At 36.5% G+C, this 12,660-nt stretch overlaps 1 protein-coding gene across 1 annotated transcript; it reads right to left on the bottom strand.

The window, feature by feature from the left end:
* Positions 1–87: 87 nt before the first annotated feature.
* Positions 88–11,232, bottom strand: tmem39b (transmembrane protein 39B). Its single transcript, XM_079636393.1, has 9 exons — positions 10,996–11,232; positions 8,171–8,347; positions 7,853–8,072; positions 7,675–7,758; positions 7,417–7,571; positions 6,718–7,060; positions 4,189–4,376; positions 619–739; positions 88–462 (listed from the first exon to the last, which is right to left on the bottom strand). Exons 2-9 carry the CDS (start codon positions 8,299–8,301, stop codon positions 229–231), a joined length of 1,476 nt encoding a protein of 491 aa, XP_079492519.1. The 5' UTR covers positions 8,302–8,347; positions 10,996–11,232; the 3' UTR covers positions 88–228.
* Positions 11,233–12,660: the final 1,428 nt, after the last annotated feature.

Here is a 12,660-nt window from a genome sequence, read left to right as displayed (position 1 = left end):
AACGCATTTGTGTCCGATTAGGATTGATTTTTAAGACAGCAATGTAAGAAGTGGTGGATTAATAAAAAAACTTCAGAGAAACAGACCTAATATAAAAATATGTTTCCTTTTTATTTCATGGCAAGTCAGAACATAAACAGACAAAAAAAATGCACTTGTAGAAAAAATAAACAGCTCTCATGCATGTTTTCTGCTCATCTGTGATGACTGACAATAATTTACGCTTGTCTAACTGACTTTCTGATTAGAGGCACTGGCTGAATACGAATATGCTTTTCCCAGAACTATTCTGTCTCTGAGCAGTTTGAAAAAGGCGTAATAATTACTGAATAATATTAGAGCTAGTGATATCGTCTGATGCCATTTCTCTGAACACATCAGTGAATATAGCTGGTAGAATATCATTGCACCTTCCAGGATTATGAGAATGTTCAATATTCGAAGTGGTTTGTTGAAGAAAAACTGTTAGGAGAGAGGAAAAAAGAAGGTTATTGCAAAATACGTAATGCATTCTTTGTAATAATATTTCTAGTAACATTGACATTCATTCTGACGAGTCAGCAAACAGCAAAAACAAAGCACTTTTTGTTTCAGAGTTCAGCTACAGTTTATACTTACATAGAAACGATAATGCGAAACATCTGAGGGAACTGCTACGTTATAATGGCCCATGGCCTTATAAACATTTTTACTGTGTTTTACTAAAACTCCCTGTGGCCACATGTACTCTTCTGTCCATCTGTAGGGGGGGAAAGCAAAAGAAAGAGATTACAGTTTACAATAAAAAGCAAATACATTGCACCAAAGGTTTATAACACGATTAATCAATATTATATGCACACAAAAAAATAATAATAAATTAAATGAGAAAATGTTAGTTTAGGAAAACAGAAAGGGTAAAAAAATAATCTAGTGCCAGTAGTAAAAATAAAAGTAATAAAACAAAAGTAACAAATATAGCAAGATTAATATGCTCAAGGTTTACATTTTGATGTTCAGGTTTAAAAACATATTGTTTTTCAAATTTATTTAATGTGCTATAAATATATGGGATTAATATCCTGCCATGATTCAAAACTGAAAATAAAGTTCTGAAAGGTTGAAACTAAGTGTTCGAAAACTCAAAATCTTAAAAAAAAAAGTTTTGCAAGATCGAAAAATAAGATTTACAAGCTTGCAAAATGTAAAAAAAATAAGAATATCTCTGCAAACATTATGTTGTTTTTGAGATTTCCTTCTTCAGAACTGCAAAACATTTTTTACGATGTTGCGCAATTTTTTTTTCAGTTTCAAATTTGTCAGTGTTCTCCCACTGTATAGTTTGTTTTCCAGATTTGAAACCTTGAAACCCGTGATCTGAAAACTGGTGTGCGAATAGGTGAAAAAAAGTTTTGAAACTCTGAAAACTGAGGTTCGAAAGGGCGAAACTTATTACATTACATTAAATTTGCACTCCTATTGCAGACTATTTTTTCAGAGCTGAGTTTACAACACCCACTTTGCGGAGATACGCGCACACAGTTGCGAGCTTGCGACTCGCGTGATTGTTGGCAGCGTTGTCCCGCAGCTCTGCTCTGAAACTCTGAAACTCAGACTGAGCGAAAATGAAGCTTCGCAACCTCGCAACTTAAAAAAAAGCCTGGAGGGAGGGCCTTTCTGCTCTTGGCCAATGCTTTGCTGTCTGCTGACGTACAGTCCAATCACAAGTCGTATTTACTGGAAAGGTGGCTTCTGCACTGGTTCTTTGCATGCGTCCGGCAGATTGACCGTGACGATTGCTTCTGTAAAGCGTGCAAATCCTTCCTCTCATTACCATGATTTACCTTTTTCTAGGATGATTTATCATGATTTACCATGACTTACCATGTTCCAGTATGATTTACCATGATTCTAGTATGATTTACCATGTACTAGGATGGTTTACCATGATTTACCACGTTCTAGTACAATTTACCACAGTTGACCATACATTTAGCATGATTTACCATAGTTTACCATTATTTATCAAAGTTTACCATGATTTACCCTGTTCTAGGATGATGTATAATTATTTAATATGTTCAAGTATATGATTCACCATGATTTACCATGAATCTAGCATGATTTACCATAGTTTACCATGATATACCAAGTTCTAGTATGATTCAGCATGTTACAAGTCTTGATTTTTACCAGTATTTTTTTGCACTAAAGCAAACCGGTTTCTCCATGTTAACTCCATTATGCATGCTTACACACATATTACACGTATGTCATAATAACAAATATATAGCTTTAAGCATTTGTTTATTAGCCAATGCTGAAAGCTGATAAAAAGATTACAAATATAATCCTGCTGCTCTTAAATTGATTTTTTTTTACTTTCATTTTCAGGATTCCCATTTCTCAATGTGACACAATTGTCAATAGTAATACTCCAATAGATGAATTTTGACAAAATGTGATTGTAAATGTTAAAATAATGATTTTATAAAGTCTAAATATGAATTATATAACAATATTAGGGAGTAGTATGATGAAGAGACAGCAGGGGGCAGTAGAAGACCACTTAAAATACTGGTAAAAATCAAGACTTGTAAAAATGAGTGGTCTTCTACTGCCCTCTGCTGGACAATCTACAATTTAATAGTCTTTTCACATGTGCTTTTGCATTCATATATTTAGACACTAAAAATTCCTTACATAACAATTACTATTATAACACAATCATATTTTGTCAGAGTTTATCACTTCATTTGTTCTGATGCATCACATAATTGCTAACAACGTGGTAAATCATGGTAAATAACGCTAGAAACATGGTAAATCATAGTAAATAAGGTGAATCATGCTAGAATCCTGGTAAATCATTCTAGAATGTGGTATATCATGGTAAATCATCCTGTAACATGGTTAATCAAGGTAAACTAAGATAAATCATGGTAAACTATGGTAAATCATGCTAGAATCATATTAAATTATACTAGAATGTGTTCAATTGTTGTAAACCATGCTAGAACAGGGTAAAGCATGCTTAATCATACTAGAACTTGGTATGTCATGGTAAACTATGGTAAATCATACTGGAACACGGTAAGTCATGGTAAATCATGGTGAATCATACTAGAACATATAGTAAATAATTATACATCATCCTAGAAAAAGGTAAATCATGGTAATGAGAGGAAGGATTTGCACGCTTTACAGAAGCAATCGTCACGGTCAATCTGCCGGACGCATGCAAAGAACCAGTGCAGAAGCCACCTTTCCAGTAAATACGACTTGTGATTGGACTGTACGTCAGCAGACAGCAAAGCATTGGCCAAGAGCAGAAAGGCCCTCCCTCCAGGCTTTTTTTTAAGTTGCGAGGTTGCGAAGCTTCATTTTCGCTCAGTCTGAGTTTCAGAGTTTCAGAGCAGAGCTGCGGGACAACGCTGCCAACAATCACGCGAGTCGCAAGCTCGCAACTGTGTGCGCGTATCTCCGCAAAGTGGGTGTTGTAAACTCAGCTCTGAAAAAATAGTCTGCAAAGGAGTGCAAATTTAATGTAATGTAATAAGTTTCGCCCTTTCGAACCTCAGTTTTCAGAGTTTCAAAACTTTTTTTCACCTATTCGCACACCAGTTTTCAGATCACGGGTTTCAAGGTTTCAAATCTGGAAAACAAACTATACAGAGGGAGAACACTGACAAATTTGAAACTCTGAAAAAAAAATTGCGCAACATCGTAAAAAATGTTTTGCAGTTCTGAAGAAGGAAATCTCAAAAACAACATAATGTTTGCAGAGATATTCTTATTTTTTTACATTTTGCAAGCTTGTAAATCATATTTTTCGATCTTGCAAAACTTTTTTTTTTAAGATTTTGAGTTTTCGAACACTTAGTTTCAACCTTTCAGAACTTTATTTTCAGTTTTGAATCATGGCAGGATATTAATCCCATATAAATAAATCTGTCGTTGATGGCAACACCCAAGATCAAATGAACATGTTGAAACATGCAACACAATGCAGCCATTCTTTTAAGGGTGTGACCAAGAACTGAGCACTTCACTATAATTAAACTCTTTCTTTAAAATCATTTGGAATCAGTCATCACCTGCTATACTATTATATTTACCAAAATCCAGCAAAGACGCACAAAAAGCTCTAACACAACCTAAACTTTTGACATTTCTATGACCCCAGCAGTGCCCCCAGGTCAGACATACATGTGTTGGAGGACGTTTGAGCAGAGCGAGGGGTCCACCTTCTGCCAGCAGCCCAGGTGCGCAGCCGCTTTGTGGAGCAGGTCGCAGTAACGGGGAGGCAGTAGGTGCCGCATCAGAATGACAGAAGTACTGACGGATACCAGGATGAACAGCTCACAGGACCAGCGTTTATCTACATACTGAGTGCTCTATACAAACAGAGAAGAAGAAAAAAAAGTGTCAAATGTGTAGGAATGTAAAACAATTCACCCAAACTCTTCAGGCTTAAAGGGATAGGCTAGTTCACCAGAAAGTTAAACTCACCCTCAAACTCACCAAAAATACTCACTCTCAAGTTGTTCCAACCATATAACCAGATTATATTTTGAAGAATGTCAGTAACCAAACAGTTGATGGACCCCATTAACTGCCATTGACTATTTTTTCCATACAATGAAAGTAAATGGGGTCCATCAACTGTTTGGTTACCAACATTCTTCAAAATATCTTCTTTTGTGTTCAGCAGAAGAAAACATTAATTTAGGTTTGAATCTTGAGGGTGAGTAAATGATGACAGAATTTACATTTTTGGGTGAACTATCACTTTAAGACAAAATGTGCTTTGCTAGGTATTACAAAGTAACCTACAAACCTGTAATATTCCTTTAAAGGTAGGGTAGGTCAGAATTGTCTAAAAAAACTTTTATTCAAATTTGTTTAAACTGTCTTTATATACCAATACATAATTAAAATGCAAGTACTCTGAAATAGAGAGTATAAAAAACTGAGTGACTCTAGTGTATTTAATCTTCAATAAACAGCTCATTAATTCCATTCACTCCCACCTAAAAACGGGTGTGCGACTGCGCGCACGTGGGCAGAGCCAATAATAGCGGCGGTAGTCATGGCGACGGAGAGTGACAGTCGTGCAAGCCAATCACTTGTTTCGTCCCGAATGGAATTAATGAGCTTAGTTTTTTGAAGATTAAATACACTATAGTCACTCAATTTTTATACTCTCTTTTTTCAAAGTACTTACATTTTAATTATGTATTGGTATATAAAGACAGTTTAAGCCAATTTGAAAAAAAGTTCTTTAGACAATTCTTACCTACACAACCTTTAAGTATGTATTTAATTTAATATATTTTAAATAAATACTTTTATTTAGCAATGGCATTAAACTGATATAAAAATGACAGTAAAGCATTAATAATCTTTAAAAAATTATCTACCGGTACTTAAAATGAATGCTGTTCTTATGAACTTTCTATTCATCAAAGAACACAAACAAAATACATTAGATTACATAAAAACAATAATCAGCACAACAGTTTTCAACATTGATGATAATAAGAAATGTTTCTTGAGCACCAAATCAGAATATTAGAATGATTTCTGAAAGGTCATGTGACACTGAAGACTGAAGTAATGATGCTGAAAATTCAGTTTTGCATCAGGAATAAATGACACTTTAAAATATATTAAAGTCTAAAACAGTTATTTTAAATTGTAATAATATTTCACAATTTTAATGTTTTAACTATTTTAAATTAAATAAATGCAGTCTTGTTAAGCATTTGAGACTTACCATCTTACTGCCCCGAACTTTTGGATGGTAGAGTTTTTTGTAAGCAATAAACATTATAGGTATTATATACCGTAATTGCCATTTATTTTTAAGCAACTTACATAGAAAATGTATTTTCAAAGAACATGTTGACAGAAGTTCACACAAAATACATCCAGAGTTATGTCAACAGAACCCATGATGCTAAACCAAAGTTTTGCATTGAGGGCAGATAGAAAAGCCATAGAAATAATAGCTGGAAAAATAATTAGCATGTGTTGGTTTAAATAGTAAGAATGACTTTTTTTCCTTAGGCCAGTGGTTCCTAAACTAGGATACCATACCCTGGGGGTACATGAGGTAACAGAGGGAGTACGCAAACAAAATGCTGAGTTGTACAGTTCTACCCCAACTTAAAATAGCAATAAAACCGAGCATGTATTTCTAACAGGCAAAATGCTTTAAATACAAATACATGACATCCAATCAAATGAAATCCTCTTTTGCGGTCAAAACTGACTGCATCCACACAAGCAGCGAGCATTGCATGCAGAATGTGCTGTCATAGCAAATCAAGCTACATTACTGCAGCTCTCGACAATGTACCTTTGTAATGCTATGTATACTAAATGAAGCAAGGATGTAATTACATTCAAGCTATTTAAGGCATTAAGAAATTATTTTACAGGATTTTCTTTTTGTGAGCAAATATGAGTTTTAAGGGACAAAATTATTGACCACAGGGGGACTTTAATGGAAAAGGTGTGGAAGAGAGGGAGTATGCAGAAGGATGTAAAATGCCTCAGGGGGTACACCACTCTACAAAGTTTGGAAACCACTGCCAATCTGATCTGAATGTACTGACTAATTACATATGAATCACCTCTATTCCTTATGAATAAAACCTGTTCTCTCAATTCACACATTGTATGTTTATGCATATGCACGTGAGCGTACAGAAGACCTGTCAATGCACTCACCTTGACGAACCAAACAGGTACGAACGCTACGTAGTAGGCACTTAGCATGGAGCTAACCAACACCTCCTTCATCCTCCAGTTGAAGTCCATCTTCAGGTACTCCACTTCTTTGCGGATGAGGTCAGGAGAGAGACAGCAGGCGTGGGTGGGCATGGGCTGAACACTGTACAGCTGACTGGTGTGCTGTTTCCATGTTTCCTTCAGGACGGAGAAATAGTCCCGTCCCCCATGTCCCAAAGCAGCCCCGCCCACCTCTTTAGAACTCATGGCGCTTAACGGGGACATGGATCCAGCCCTGCGGAAATCACAGCTGAGTCGGAAGAAAGGGATGTACATTCCAAACCTGACGGGAAAAGATAAAGAAGAGTGTTGAAATATTAAAATCTCATAATGGATAGCTATGATTGTAAATTCTGACTATCCACTGTCCATTAATCAATCATTCTATCAATCGATTTTTCTATCTATCCATCCATCCATCCATTCATCGTGTGACCAACTTGAACCTAATGTAAAATGCATGGGGAAATATTTCACCTTCACAAGAAATTCAAGACTACATGGATTCTTATAGAAAATTATTTTGCCTGGATTACAGAAACTAGATTTTGCCTGCAAAACTTTGCAGAACAGTAAATGTGACAGCACCTTAATAAAACATTAGAACCAATAACAGTGGATGTGCAGATTTTTACTCACGGATAGCAGAGGAAGAGCAGGCTAAGTACGGAATACGTCTTGAAAAGATAAATGAGTGAACGACACAGACTCCATCCTGCAAGAGTCAGGACGGCAAAACGAGCCGTCACCAGGAAGACAGAATGTGGGAAGGACAACTTCCCACTCTGTGATGCCTTTGGAGGAAAGAAAGAAGGCCAAAAGTATGATACACTAGTCGTAAAAAAAATTTAAACTATTAAAGTGACATACAAATCTAAATACCGTAATGCACATTACCTCTTTTACAATGGCAGCAATTAGCCTGCGTGCCAGAACTATGATGGTGAACACCAACATATTATAGTCAATTAGGTGGAAGTTCTATAAAAGAGAAAAAAAAGAAATTCACTTTGTGAAAAAATAAGATTGAATGCTTCGGTGGAGTTTAATTTTTAAGCCTTGAGACGTGACTCACCAGGGAGGTGTGTGAAGGTGGGTGTGATGGGGGGTACCACCACACGGTTTTGTAGATGTTGACGTAATGCACAAACAGTGCTGTAAGATGGCACACAAACAGATGGAGCTCAAACAGGACGTTCCGGTCCATGGAGAGTTCCGGAATCTTACAGTGCTTCAGTGGCACCACCGTCTGAGTGGCCAACGGAGGGCTGGACATTCCCGTTCCGGACCCATTCCTGATGACCACACAGATTTGAAATAGGTGGGTTACATAGGAGGAGGATGTTACCAAAGCAATAGAACATTAGTTTATTATGTGTAGCTTTACCCTCACCTGGTCCGTGACCTCACACCCGTCACAGGTGAGCTGGTGGAATGGTTGCCATTGCCAACGGAGCCTGTCTCACTGCTCAGCGGAGAACGACAATATGAAGTTCTATTCGCTCCTCTTCTTCCTCCTGCCATTCCAGATCCACCCTTCCCCTGTCTCAATTGGTTACACTTAAAATACCTGCAGGAAAACAAACCACAACAATAAGCTCCAAATACATAGTAAGACTAAATGTGACAAAAGAATTAGGTCAGATATACACTAAATCAGTGGTTCTCAAAATGTTTACACCAAGAAAGTTACCACCATAATAACCAATATGAAAATACACTAGCGTAGTGGGCCTAACGGTTCAGCTACAGTTATGCACAGCTCAAATAAAAAATGTACTTAAAATATTAAGTACAAAAAGTACTGTAATTAATAAAAAACAATTAACACAGGCTGTGTATTCATATTTAACCTTTTTACACGTACATTTAAAATATTATGGCTGACCCCCGTGAGATTTTCAAGGCGACCGTTATTTAGAACTTATCACTTTATTGTTTCCATGGTGACGCTTCATTGCTTGTCACGTGACACACCGCAGCCACAATAGCGCTGAATTTTATTCAAAATATGTTAGCTATAGCATGAAATATCTGATATTCCGATTGTCAAATATGTGCAAGTGGAAGTGTTTTGTTGTTTAAACACCTTTATAACGATTAGTTGAGCTATATGCTCGACGGGCGCCGCCATGATGTTAGTTTGCGCAGCAGTTCAGAGCATCGGATCTGTTGGATTTACAACACGTGGATTTATCCACTTCTCCCGAAATACATGAAAGTGGGCGGTGAACTGGGCGAAGAATAGAGTAAACTTTAAAGTTACTTACATAATGTTTATCTGATATGAATAAAACGTGTCATCTAATTATAATGGAAAGGATTATTACTGCCGCAGTGTGTATTTTACAAACTCTAAATGTATTGGTTTTTTAGTACTTATGTGAATTTAAATGTCTGAAACCTAAAATAAACATTATGTGGTTGAAAACACTGAATAGTGATATATGACGTATGGCTCAACTGCGTGTCAAAGTACATTTGATGATCACGTGTGCACTGACCGTTCTACTCACACCGGTTTGCTTTGATCATAAACTCCAGCGACCAGCCAAGACTGATCATACCGGTTTGATCGTACGTGCGATATTCAGTGACTCCTCTACCGCTCTACGTACCACTAGAGAGAGCCGTACCACACTTTGAGAATCAGTGCACTAAATCATAACATATAATAATTTACTCTATGCTAAGATTGAATGTTTTTGATACAAGTCCAAGACTTTTGTTGAGAACTAAATTTAGTGTAGGCTTCCATCTTAAAAATCTCGTCATTATTTCATCACACAATAATTAAGTTCAACGTGGTTGCTGTATGTCAATTCCTCTTTATAAGTAATTAAATGCTTATTACAATTAAATTATTATTTCTTTGTTTACTATTAATCGTCACAGGTAGTTCAGAAGCTCAGATGTATGCAATAGTACCATAGTAATCTTAGAACCAACTTCATTTGACAAATTAAACATGCAAAACTTTTTTTTCTTGTACATGATTCAACATATCTAATGAGATCATATGCCAGTAGTATTGCTAGTAATCCTGCTCAAACAGAACCAGAGAGAATAGTGGAACACTTGCACTGGCAACTGAATTAATTCATATACCATGGTATATTTACATGTATACTCCATGAGTCAAAAAAACACCATGGTATTACAAGTAAAGTCACGTTTGGTTTATTGTCATGTCATTCAAGCTATTTAGTGGCACAAAATGTAGTTTTACCAGGCCAGCAGGACAACTTACAGCCTGAAGGAAAAAACTGTTGCAGCCTTTTTGGTGTAGTAGACCAACATGCTGCAGTATTGCATTTGTGATTTGTGATAAAACTATGTCTGGACTTGTCTTTACTTGTTGGCCAGTCGCCGGCCAGTCTTTAAAATGTTTTTACTGTAAGTTACCAACACTACTGGTCTTGTACCAAATTAATTGACTAATTGTCTGTTCACAAACTCTTCCTCATATTATAACTGTAGGTTACTTTCACTTGTACAACTTTCATTATAGATGCATCATAAAACCTTTTATGGCAGCAATTGTCAAAGCAGTGAGAAGGCGCTTGCTGTCACAAGAAGTGAAGGATCAGAAACATGTGCATGGACTTCATGATCTGAACTGAAGGCTTGATGTTAAACCTGAAGATTACAAAAATGCCTTTACAGTTACTGAATCAAACCAATTTGCATTGAGTCTGACTGTACATTATGTTTATTAAAGGGCTCATTGCACCAGCAGATTTATACCAATGCAAACACAGACAGACAACCATAGAGAGGTCTCATCACCACTGGTCTCATACACAGTACATTGACAAAGACCCACATGCATGCTGCTTTATTGGCTAAGCAATGCACGTGCCACGATGGGGTCTCCCTATAGCAAGCCAAAATAATGCATTTATGTTATGGTTAGTATTTTACCGTTTTGTTTCTGCTTCAAACGATTAACAATCTTTCCTGATCGCTCTTGTGTTTTGCAGACCTGCCTTTATTGATAGCCAACTTTTGCGGAAGCGTTGTTGTTAAACACGTAGGTTGAAAGACATGTAGTTTTTTTTCTGAAACCAAACTGCCTTAAAATGCAACAAACATTTCTCGGGTCTTTTTGAATCTTAACGCTCAGAAAAATAAATGCATGCTCGAATATAAGACTGCGGCCTAGCACTGTTGCATTTGCACAATCTAATGTTAAGAAATCGGAAAAATGTATCTTACCACTTTGAACCGCAGAGTTTAGTCCGGATAAGGCGACTGTTGGATTTGGGTTGAAACGCACTCAATACTTAGGTACATAAATAATTACTTTGGATAGTAAAGAGTTTGTTTTATTTCTGACAGTAAACGAGGAGGTCTCATTCTGTTGATGTTGTACCGCGCACGCACGCACGCGCAGGGGGAGGAGGCAAGCGTGCGCGCGCGTGCATGCGTGTTCAGTGTGTGAGATCAAAGCACATCGTGTGTGTCTTAGATGTATTTTATGAGGTGTATTGTCACACCCTACATCGTGTTGCTGCACCTCAAGCACATAGCCTACTACTACATTACATTACACAGAACCCGTTTGGAAAGGTTAATGAATCCAGTGTTTTTATGCATATTTCTTGGACATACTATATACAGTAGGTACAAAACAGAATTGAATTGAGTGCAGGCTATATCAAAATTCTAAAAAGTAGTATGTTGATATAGCCTGACTCAGTTCTGTTTATTTATTCAGATATTTGTTATATATTATTCATAAAGTCATTCATACAGCCATTAATTCATTTAGTAGTCAGTGATCTATTTTATGTTAAACATTTATTTATATGCTTATAGCCATTATTTATAGGCAAATTCAGCAAGGATGCATTAAATTGACCAAAAGTGTCAGTAAAGATTTTTAGCTTACATCGTCTTACAATAGTTACAAACAAATTTACTAAAAATAAATGATGTTCTTATGAAATGTTTATTTATAAAAGAATCCCAGTTTCCACAAAAATGTTAAGCAGCACAACCATTTTCAGCATTGATAATAATAAATGTTTATTGAGCAGAAAATCATAATTTTAGAATGATTTCTAAAGGATCGTTCATGTAACACTGAAGACTGGTAGCAAAAATCACTGTCTGGAATAAATTATATTTTCAAATAAATTAAAATAGAAAATGGTATTGTAACTTTATAATAATATTTCACAATATTACTGTTTTACTGTATTATTGCATTTGTGCCTTGTAGCAGACCTTAAAGCCATAAAGATGTTTTTTTTCTGTTCATTTGTCTTCATATTTGTCTTCATATCTTCATGTTTTTGATTCCCTGTGGCACTTTTTCAGTTTTTCTCCCTTTCGTTTGGTTGTTATTTATAATGGCGTTGTTCATTGTGTTACGGATCTGTCGGCTCCTCCTCTGTAATTATGTCTCCCCTACAGGTGAGCGGAGCACAGGTGTGGCATATCGCGTGTGATTTGCCTCCAGCATCTTGGGCTTTAAAAAGTTCTCCAGACCGGATTGAGGGGGCGCCGATTTCTCCTTCTCTCCCGCACCGTTTTGCTGATTTTGTTTCCTTTTTGCATTACTCTTCATATACCCTGATTGCATACGTTTTTATTTCTCCTGACTAACACATATACTGACTTTATTTACTTTACGTTGCTCATCCTTTATCTTTAATAAACATATTTTCTTTAAATCAAACTAATCCGCGTGGTCTCCCCTCTCTGTTGCACGGCCCGGCACAGGCCAGGTGTAACAGATTGGGGGCTCGTCCGGGAGATTTGAACGATCGGGATCGGAAACGACAAACACATTGTGGGGGCTCGTTAAAGAAAAATAAGGATTCGAAACGACATCGGTAAATATTTATATATTTTTTTTGCTTATAACTAGGTTAA

This window comes from Phoxinus phoxinus (genome assembly GCF_949152265.1).
Source record: "Phoxinus phoxinus genome assembly, chromosome: 14".
NCBI lineage: Eukaryota > Metazoa > Chordata > Actinopteri > Cypriniformes > Leuciscidae > Phoxinus > Phoxinus phoxinus.
The sequence above is the reverse complement of the archived record's forward strand: the minus strand, read 5'-3'. Positions and strand labels throughout refer to the sequence as shown.

Excerpts from the sequence above, each read along its gene's own strand:
- tmem39b (XM_079636393.1), bottom strand. The coding sequence starts at position 8,301 with ATGGCAGGAGGAAGAAGAGGAGCGAATAGAACTTCATATTGTCGTTCT. Across the intron at positions 7,759-7,852 it reads CACCTTCACACACCTCCCTG|AACTTCCACCTAATTGACTA; the intron begins GTGAGTCACGTC and ends TCTCTTTTATAG. Across the intron at positions 4,377-6,717 it reads TACCTGTTTGGTTCGTCAAG|AGCACTCAGTATGTAGATAA; the intron begins GTGAGTGCATTG and ends CTGTTTGTATAG.